Consider the following 11,149-nt stretch of genomic DNA (forward strand, 5'->3'; position numbering starts at 1 on the left):
TGGCTGGTGTAAGAGAGAGGGATGGGACAAATGCGTTTAAAGGGCAAAGAGACAACGGAAAGAGGGATGCTGGGATGGGACAAAAACAGAAGTGGTGAGGGCAGATGGAATGCGTTTGCGATCCTCCGAAAGGTTAGAAAGCCTCCCGGTTCACTAAATCACTCGAACCTACGGCTTGCATTCCAGCAGAAGCAAAGAGAGGGGTAGTCGTCCTTTATATTTTATTCACGTTTCATTTCACCCCGTTGTTACTAACTGCGGTGACATCTTTCTGCATCCTCGTCGACGCGATTATCCCGCGAAATTGTTTTCTCCATTTATCGTGAATTTCGTCGACCGGCCGTGTATATTTGAAACTTCAATTATCTCTCGTGAAACTTTTCTACGAATGCGGGTTACGACCCGCGCGTGTTTCTACCACGGATAAAAACTGACATTCTTGGAACACGGGGGAACAATCTTGTCAACTCGTTAGTTCTGTGCACCGGTTTTGTGTATTCTTCTTCGTGAAATATTTTGGGTGAAGATAATATTAAACAGAGAGCAACCGCGGCTGTAAAGTTTCTCGCTTGCTAAGGCACAGCTGCACTGTGGCTACGGTAAATTGCAAAAAGCAATTTTATTTAGTATCGTCATTTCTATTTAAACACCAGCTAGACGATATTAACACTTTACCGACCGGTAACCTATTAATCGGCTTTTTGCCGCTAACGCTTACCGACCGGTAGCCTATTAATCGCTTTTCTGCCGCCAACGCTTTTACCGACCGGTAACGTATTAATCGCTTTTTTGCCGTCGACACTTTTCGACCGGTAGCCTATTAATCGGTCAGAGATTGATTTAACATTTCTATAGGTATAAGAAAAAGCGCATATATTCCCGCGCGATAGCTTAGAGACTGAACAGAGCCGGTGTCAGCGATGTATCTGTGGCCGAGTGAACGGTCGGAAGTGCGTAGGATGTTTAACCACTATCGGTCGGTAAAGTGTTACTTTTAGTACCAATTAGTGATTCATTTTCGTATCGATCAGAATGTGAAAATTTTTTTGATATTTTTGCTACAAATATGGTTTTTCGCAATGAACATAAATAATATACATTCGAGTGCGTAATTTCATGGATATGTGTTACATATATTAGCGTTTTATACACTAGCTGTAGCAATATAACAATATGTTCGTGCTGTGAAAAACGAACCTTTCTCTGCAATTATGATCTTTAGTACCCTGCTTTTAAAATGTTCATCTGATAAGTACTAAATGTTTGGAATCACTGTGCATTGCAAGTTGCACAAAAATTCCCCCCAAAATTTATAATAATTTTTTAACGAATTTTTTATCATTCAAATGAATCGAAATGAGGTAAAGTGCTATTGATCTCCACAACATCAATTTCAAATCACTAAAGAATTAGTAGCAGATTCAGTGTTAATGTAAATTGCCAGGTGATTCCAAACTTTTGGCCGGTAGTGTAGGTAGCACACGGGGACTTTAGAAATGAAGCACGAGGATGAGTTTACTACTACATATGAGACTATGACTTTATTAACACGTTGAATGCCGTGGGGGTCATCGGTGACCGGCGGTGTCAAGATTAGTGAAAGCATTTAATTTGAATAAATGGTAATATTTGTAAACTTTTCATCTAATGAACCGCACAGCATATTTAAATAACTCTATTTCTAACTGTCGAGATATTATTTACGCATACTGGGATGTGTTGTATTTAAATAAAAAATTCATTTCTGCGCCATGGACAAGTTACGTAGAATTGGTCCAGCATTCAACCTGTTAACACTAGGTTTACGGGACGTGTGATTTTGGCGCATTTCGAATTTCGCAAGGAAAATTACAGAAACTGTTTACATCCCTCTCCTACCACTTATGCTTGTTATCAATTTTTTATAAATACATATAATCACATAGTTTCATTTCTAAGTTAATATGGTGTAATATGTTGTTTTTAAATAAAATAACTTGTTTTGACTCATCGTCAATACTTTGAAGTATACATATAAGAAATGTCCGTAAACCTATACATCGTTCAAAATAAGAGTAACCTCGCTCTCGGACCGATTCTCGTCCGTTCTGCGCTACTCCGTAGGCGGTTAAGTGGGGGGTTTGGACGTCTACTGGTTCTAGCCCTGTGCCTTAGGCACGTCCCATGCGCGGAACGAGGTTACTCTTACTCTGAACGATGTACAGTGTTAAGTGTGAAAAAAATTTTATATAACTGATGTTTGGACGTTCTAGTGGTTCTAGCTCTGTGCCTTAGGCACGTCCCATGCGCGGAACGAGGTTACTCTTACTCTGAACGATGTACAGTGTTAAGTGTGAAAAAAATTTTATATAACTGATCATAAGTGATTATTCATGAAGAAGGAAATGCAAGAAGAAATGTCGGTCTCCTTAGCCTTGAGAAATTCTGCCGTGAGAAGAAAAGGACGAAGTCATCCTTGAAGTTAGTACGCGGAAGCACAAAGTACTGTAATTATTACTTTTCACTGCAATTATCGAACATGCAGACTCACTCACCGTACATCTGCTGAATCCCGTGCTTGTCGTCCTCCGGCAGCTCGTAATTAGAGCTCAATCCCTGGTACCATGGGTACATGAGCGCTCCAGGAACCGAGCTATGTGCCAAGCCAAGAGAGTGGCCAAATTCATGCGCAGCCACCGCGAACAGGCTGGTCCCTGAAAGCCAAAGAAATGTTCGAGATCTCGTCATCTTACTCGACTATTCATATTCCCAACCACGCAATTTTTATTCGCATCATCCGCATCTTCTTGCAACTTTCTTCTTCGATAATAAAAGAGGCCTTGCTCTAAGGAGGATGAGCCATATTAAAGATGCTCGACTCACAGGAAATATAAAAATTACGAGGAAGATGGATTGCTTACATATCGCTTGTTATTTTATGGTCCATTAGTTATCGTAAGATCGTAAGACAGTTTGCAAAGGAAACAAAGCTCCGAGTTGTGCTAAAGTACGATGTAATAATTTTTATGACCACTATTTCCGTACTGTAAAGTTCAGTTAAGGGGGTCTTCTAGTGTGACGGCCGTTTCTTTAGGCCTTCCCTGCTAATTTATTACAGAAGTACGGCAACAGTTATTAACACGAGCTTTATTCCTGTATATTTACTTGTCCTTGAAGAATCCTTAGAAATTTTTTTTGGTCAAAAATAGTTAGATATGGCTGCTGTGAAACACGTCAAACAGGAGCATGAAAAAAAAAAGTAGGTCCATGGTTGCCATGATTTGAGCTGTTCTGCTGATCAGAAATAAAAAAATCCAATTAATTCTTATTTAGTATGCATGTCGCTATGGTCGGTAGTAGAATAAAAGAAAAATATTGAAAATTAAAAAAATGGCGGCACTTTGAATACGAAGTATCGACTCTTTCGACTTTTTTCGTCTTTCAGAGGCTCTAAAAATCAGAAAAATATATATTTTGGCATAATTCTACTACCGACCGTAGCCATTGGCCTTTGATGTGTCACACTGAACGAGCTATAACTTCGTTACTTTATTGAATACAACTATAAAACTTCAGTACATTCTTAAAGAGTTGTACTTTCGATATATGCAAAAAAAAATAGCAATCGATGATACTAAATCCACGACGAAACAACACGGAACTTAAACACGCCTTTAAGTGAATCAACTTGCGCAATAACTAGAACGATTGACAATGTTTACCTTCCGCATGTAGGTACAGGGGGATTAGGCTACACAGCGGGGGGATTTAACTGTTTACATTGTTACCGCTCTGACGGGAACAAAATTATTTTCGAAACTTTAATGTCAGCTCTCGTAAATTATACGTAGGATGTAGTTGATATTATTCAAAGACCAACGTTCAATTTTCTAACAACTTTATCAGTTCTAGTGATTTACAATATTTACTCTGCCCCTGCCGAAACTATTCGAGGAAGATGCTAATATTCCAATGGACTTGTAAATCCTGATGTTCCTCATCGTTTGCAAACGTCCTGGCAGTTCCCCACGGGATATGTCGGCGGTATTAGCAATTCATAACTGATACTACTATTTCTACCACCGTATACTTTGCCCATAAAGTTGTTTCGTTTCCCCTTTACGGATATCTGTAATAATCGAGTGGTTGGAAATACAGAATAACACTATTTCTTCTGCCTTAACTGACAGGCGTTTTGAGAATTTTGTAAAAACATCAAACTTCTTTTAATACACGCTGTAATTTTTAAATAACGCGTATTTAATACTAGAATTTCTCTGTGCCGATGATGATGCTTTTAACTTATCGAGGCCCTGATTTCGTTGTTAATGTTCTAAACTAATCGATTGTTCTAACTGAATTAAGAAAGGAAGTCCGGCAACCTGAAAATTAAAGAAAACTCGCAGAAATGTAGTTCAAACCATTTTTTGTTTCGGCAACGAAACGATTCTTAGTGAAAACAACCCCTCAAAGAAATTGCGAGTTTTCATATTATCGTGAATATTTACAAAACCGTACAAGATGTAGAAAAAGAATTAAATTCAAAATTGTGTGGTTTTTGATATCTCAGTGTAGCGTTACAACACTCTTGACTGACTGCGAGAGAGATAACATAAGCGCAGCAATGACGCAGACCTAGGCGTAGGACCATCTATACTGACACTTGTAGAATCCAAACTGGCTGACACTTGTAGAGACATTACTTTAGTATGTGGAAAATTGTCTTGTGACGAAACGCGAGGGTAAAAGGCATACTCCGCTGATTTCATATGGCTCCAGCTGCAAATTTTTCGCGGGTCCTTTAAAGTGTTCGCGTTCTAATATTAAACAAAAACATGTCAATTAAAACGTAGTCACATTAAGAAAAATAAGAAAATTCCTGTTTTGGATTAGATGTTGTCATATTGATAAAGGTTTAACCTTGTCATGTCCCAATCTACCCTGTTCTTTTTGTCAAGATCTAGCGTATGTAACACAAATAATGCTAGTGTCAAATTTTGTTTTATCAAGGTAATGAGTACCACGCTGCGCAGACTTTCATAATGCGACGTGACTATCGGGATCTACCAACAGGACTTCAGGAATTTTTCACAATCTGATAGGTTGATTTATCGTCTCACAGAAATATTACATACAAAGGATAATAAGATTTAATATAACAATGATACAGAATTCACAGTGTACACGATTTGTCAACTTAATATTAAAGAACAAGATGCGAGAATGAATGGACACGAAGGTACCAAAACCCGTTCTACGGCTAAAAAGCTATCGATCACGTTTGAATTTTTACGCCAACTTGACAAAATCAGTGAACTTAGCAGTTTGAATATGCGAGCAGCGCCATTATGGGCGGACTCTTGACGACGTCGATGAACAGTGAATGATTACGGAAATGCTAATTTATGGACTATGCTAATGGAAACTATGCAAAGCCAGCAGAGAACGAGAGCCAAGCCAGAATTATTAACGAGGCCAATCGCAGTTGCACTCTGAATCTATCAAAATCGGACCAGGAGTAAATAATCTGCGATACAGGAAACGGTTGGTGACTGATTCTGATTACGCATTCCAATTTCTTGCTGCATTCTGATGCTATTTCACGATTGTGGATTGCATTTCTAAGACGCAAAGTTATATTTCATATAAAAAAGTTGTGTAAATTCAATGTTGTGTGGTTTCTGATGTTTTATATTGCGGGGTTAAAGAATTTTTGAAAGAAAGAGTGGTGGGGATGGATTAAAAATTAATTTTTCGAAAATTCTTTACGTCCGCAATGTGGGGTATCAAAAATCACATAACTTTGAATGTAACTTTTTTCTCTATATCTTGTGAATATTCGTGATAATACAAAAACTCACAATCTCTTTGAGGAGGTATTTTCACGCCTAGGGTTGTTTCATTGCCGAAACAAAAAAAAGGTCTCATTATTAGCGTCACTTGAATTAATTTCTGCAGTTTCAAATTTTTTTGAATATTCGAGTTGCCGAACTTCCCTTGTCGGCTCAGCTGTCTCTCGTAAAGCAAAAACTAGTTTTCCCAATTTCTCCTTCAAGGGAGGTGTTGGAAGGTTTCACGGCATGTGTGAAGGTGCATTTAAATCACAATGTCCGTTTCGTTCGAACAAATTGACCAATACATTCTAAAATGCTCTTCTTCCAATTATGACTATAAAACTTTCGCGAGAGAGTCAAGTGACAAATTCCAACGTTGTTGTCTAAGAAATATACAAGCCTTGCAATTAAACGAATGATTCCGAGAAATGACGATGTTCTGTCCAGTCCGTAGCGTGAGCCTAACTTGTGCGATTCAAGCAAGCATGCAATTTAGTTAATATAATCATCGTATTGAAAGATTCACAAACGTAGATCAATAGAAGAATTACTTTTTGCTGTGACATTTTTACAAATGCACGAAAATTTTGCAGCAAGATATGGTTTTTCGTTGTGCTAATTAAGAGTTACGCTACGCAAGGTTCTTCGAACACATTTATTTCTTCTAGAAGGCGTAGATTATTAAATGTTTGCGTACCTTCCTCGTTGTCGTCGTCCTGCAACAACCATATTTCTTCCTCGTCGAAGTGAACGTCTCCGCCGCGATCTCTGCCAGGAAAGAACGCATGCGCCAGAATCTGGCCTTTGCCATCGAATGGATATCCATCACCGTGATAACCTCTAAAATGGAATGAATAAACGTTAGTGGATATTGAATTGATACAAATAAGAAACCACGATGCTGAAATAGATTTGAGAAGATATGCACGCTACTGGTACATATTCAAATTGATTCACACTGTTTAGTGTTGCTGGCATACTCGAATATTTGAGTAGCTTGAAATTTGAACGAGTAATTGAAAAAATCGGGTAGCTCAAAAGAATCGAGTAGCTCGAACGTTCATCTTTTAAATTGCTCGGAACATTTGAGGTACTCCATAACGAACGGGTCGTCGTGCCATTAGTGCACACCATACACATTAACCATTTGCGGACGAGTGTCGGCAAATAGCCGCCCAAGCCTTTTTACCGTTGCCGGCGCGTGTCGGCAAATAGCCGCCCAATTCTGTTTACAGCTGCGGAGACGTATTATGAAGCGGCTCGCGTACGTCTATTCTTCTCAATTATAAGATACGCATGGGTATAGTACACTAAACAGTATCACGTTTCCTTTGAAAGAAAATTAGAGATCTTCAGCGATGAGGTCTTATCTTCCGTTTAATGTAAACTCACGATGTGGGATGATGTGTCTCGCGTTTTTTTAAATCTTAGAGGATTTCGTTGGAACAGCAGAGGACTTAAGGGTGTATTGGATAAAGGGAATGTGGTTGAGGCCTTGTTCTGTATTTTAAAATAAATCTTCACTTTGAGTTGTTGAGGCGCGAGTCAAAGCGACGCGCTTAATGGATGCCGGATATAACCGGCACTAGCCCAGTGCGAAGCATTTAGTGGATGCCGGATATAAACGGCCGAAAGGGTTAAACTCGGATCGCTTTTTCCGAGTACTCGTACAGCTCTAGTCCGCACATTTAAAAAGAAAAATTCAAGGAAAAGTCGAGTAAGTTTATTGTTGACTTGATAATTTTTAACAGAATAAGACTCCAGTGCGTACTACTATTCGACAATGATTTTGGTGTATATAATACGCACACACTGTAAAAATATTTCTTCACGGTTCCAATCTAAACACAATTGAAAATGTATGGTAGCAATTATAAAACAGAACACGAAAATACCACGTAGCAATTAATTCACAACTGAAACAATTACTTTTGAAGGAATAAAATAATAATTAGGCTGAATTAATTCTGATCAAGAGTAAACATAAATTCGTTAAATTCCGTAAACCTTCTACCTCTTACTACAATAAGATAGTAACATAAGACTCGATATTATTCAAGCGTAAGAAATTTCTACACGTATTTCACACTTTCGTTACTAATGGGACACATATGTATATCCAACTTGAGTACTCGAACAAAAATTGGCCTGCATTTGGTATCGATTAGAGTCACGAGGATCAGTAGAAAAGATACGAATTTAAAACACAAAAATAATTCAAGTCACGAAAGGGTTAAGGGGCCTTGCATTTTGGTGCTGTTGGCAAATGTCTCGTGGACAACGATACTTGCGGCCCGATGTAACAACGCGTCTGGAAAATGGTACTTCCGCAAATGAACTTTCACCGCAAATGTTTGAAAATAGTATTATTCCATTTCGAATGAAATTCTCTCAGTTAGACGATCCCGCGTCAGCAACTCCGTTCGCACGTTACCTGGTGTTTATTCAGACCCTGCGACAGCTCTAAGTTCTCACGGTATTTCGGCTGTGCGATGCACAATCTATCGCTTAGTTTTGCGGTTCGTTTAATTTGCCCTTTCTCTACAGTTAGAACGAGACGGGCCGCACCGTGCGCCGTAATTAAATTCCGCTCGCGAGCACTCGTCGATTATCTGGACAGCCGATACGCCATCAATATCTGTCCGTACCAATCGGGTAGCTAATCAGAAAAGCGGATCGTACCTTTTTCTTGTTCTTTTCTTTTTCCCCGTTCTTATCCATTTATAAGGTTTCTCGAAAAACGGCCACAGTGATAGTGTCTTCTTTCCGCTCCAACAGAAGGGATTCTATTTAGAACAATTCTTTTCTAACGATTGTACAATAGAAATAAGCCATTCATATTCGAATATTCGCGTGAACGTATACAAATTGCGAAGGCGTCTTCTGTTACTGTTTTACGAAGTGACTTCGTTATCACTTGTGAATAAAAAAAAAAAAAAAGGAACAAAATTTATATCACTTATTGTTAGAATTTAGGTAAAAGATAAGTATCTTATACTGCATCAAAATGAACGATTGTTAATTTTAAATTTTTTTCAAAAAATTATCAAATATTGGCATAAATTGTACAAGGTATTTGCAGTACAATATTACACCAAAGATTATACATATGTATACAGTATGTCCATTTTAAGCGTCTATAAATAAGTATTAGAAATACGAAAAGGTGTTTCAGACTAAAGGGGGGCATATAATGACGATAATTATTTGACCTTGAGGTAACCTTGGAGAGTCCTGCGAAGGTCACGTTTACATTTTTAAATTCAACCCTATATTTTTTATTGTATATTCTTGTAGCTAATACTGAGACGCTAATTACATATAGACGCTTAAAACGGACATACTGTATAACAGTACGAGACGTAGCTAAGTAACCTATAGATGAATCGTTGTGGCCGAGTGGCCATTTATGATTTACACTACCTATGTATACCTATGTGAAGTCTTCGTTAATTTTTCTCACAAAGTATTATTTGATTAATTTTATCAAGCCTTTTGATTATTCTTATTATACTGTTTGAAGACATTTTCTTCATCGATGGCCGCCGCAACCTCGTGAATATTATGCACTATAACGCCACCTAAGTTTCTTCTCGAAGGATCATCCAATTACACTGTTAGGAAACTCTATCACACCGATGTTGCTTTAGTCTCGTTTATTTAACAACTAAATTATTAATCCCAACTAATTCAACGTAGAAAAAGCCTAAGTGTTCCATAAATCTACGAGAGAAGCCTAATTACACAATTACTACGAGATCTTTTCAGAAACCTACATGATCAATAATCGGTTGAAGGCTTTAATGGTGTCTGATACACGACAAAGCCTGCGAGATATTGTACGCAAATGAGGTATACATTATGCAATAGTCTCTCGCCGCTTATAAATTACAGGAAAACCAATGAGTTAGATAAATGAGTTGAGCGCAATTTAGCAAGGCACCGATAATGTGCACTTTCATTTTCAAGTTGGAAATAACAAAATTTCATTTCATACAATAATACGATCGTCGATAAAAAATGGATTTTATATGGTAATCGTCGGTAGTTCGCTTTTAATATTGTTCAATATTGATGAAATCTCTAAATAGGGGAGAGCGGGGTAACTCCGGCCACTTTAATATCTCAAAATAAAAAACGCGTGATTTGACTTTGTATGGTACTGCCACTTGGTAATGGCGCAACTAGCTAATATTCATCGTTTCTGTGACTATAGCAGCTTTTTGTTTTAATACCTAAATGTTCATTTTGCAACGAAACCTTGTAACAGTGGGCAATTTTCAAGCAAGGTAAATTAGTACTTAGAATCGACATAAATAATTATTATTTTCGTCTTATTTCCAGCCATAGAATCTTCTTGACCCCATTTGTACCACGAATCACGGACCACCCTGTATGTGTACGTGCATTGTAAACTTGCTATTTGAAATGCAAAATTTTAAACATCGTCTGAAAGGACCGACCGTGTTGTACGAAGCACAGGTAAAATACTCGAACGAGTCAAAGGCGTTTACAAGGGACTGTATAAAATGGTTTGGTGAAAATTTATTCAGTACCTATTAATCTTCGAGTTATCGCGTGGGAGGATGAAAATCGATCACTTTGTATACCATGTAAAGCGATTGTTACAGTAAACGAGACAATTGGTAAAGCTGGATACTCACCGATGGAAAAAGACCAGAATATCCGCTCTATCGCTGTTAACTTCCTGGAAGATGAGCTTCGAGTTCCTCGCCCAAAGATCGAGGGCTCTGCTTAGCTCGAAACGAACACCGCCTGTGTCGAGGCCACTCGGTTGTTCGGTTCTCAGGCTGCAAAAAAAAAAAGGGGGAAGGGAGATCGTTAAGAATCCGTCAAAAATCAATTCCTAGTGGTAAGCGACGCTTTTATCCCCTTTATCGGTTCTCGTCGAGACGCTTCGATTCGATAACCACGCTAGTGAACCGTGGAAAATGTTTCCGTTGACAAATTCTGAAAGAAAGACGATTTGGTCGGTAATAGTATGAGACCTCAGGAAATTAGGTAAATTATTTCCAAACGGGAAAATGAAAGTAACGAGGGGAACGGTGGTGCACGCGGAAACACGGAAATTTCACGAAATTACTGAAACGACGTTTCCGCAGAAAATAAGGAATTAAGGGAGGAATACAATTTCCGGTAAGGTCTAAAGAAAAATCGATACCTCGTTGAGTTCTGAATTTAGTAAATTCATGTCAAATTTATTTTTGGAAAACGATTGCATTTGGTGAGGATAATCAGTTGAAAAATAGAAATTAGGTAGTGTTGGTGTTTTACTGAAAATTATAAATTATAAATTTATAATAATAATTATTACA

The 11,149-nt window shown here is 38.1% G+C and overlaps 1 protein-coding gene across 1 annotated transcript in view; it reads right to left on the bottom strand.

Moving 5' to 3' along the window:
• The window catches only part of LOC108573062 (matrix metalloproteinase-2-like), a 177,370-nt gene that overhangs the window by 7,642 nt on the left and 158,579 nt on the right, over positions 1-11,149 (bottom strand). Inside the window, exons 4-6 of the mRNA XM_017935426.1 lie at positions 10,478-10,624; positions 6,511-6,653; positions 2,535-2,693 (exon numbers count right to left, since the gene is read on the bottom strand). Of these exons, the coding sequence (XP_017790915.1) occupies positions 2,535-2,693; positions 6,511-6,653; positions 10,478-10,624 (449 nt within the window). The remainder of the gene's footprint in view (positions 1-2,534; positions 2,694-6,510; positions 6,654-10,477; positions 10,625-11,149) is intronic.

This window comes from Habropoda laboriosa, unplaced genomic scaffold (genome assembly GCF_001263275.1).
Source record: "Habropoda laboriosa isolate 0110345459 unplaced genomic scaffold, ASM126327v1 scaffold89, whole genome shotgun sequence".
NCBI lineage: Eukaryota > Metazoa > Arthropoda > Insecta > Hymenoptera > Apidae > Habropoda > Habropoda laboriosa.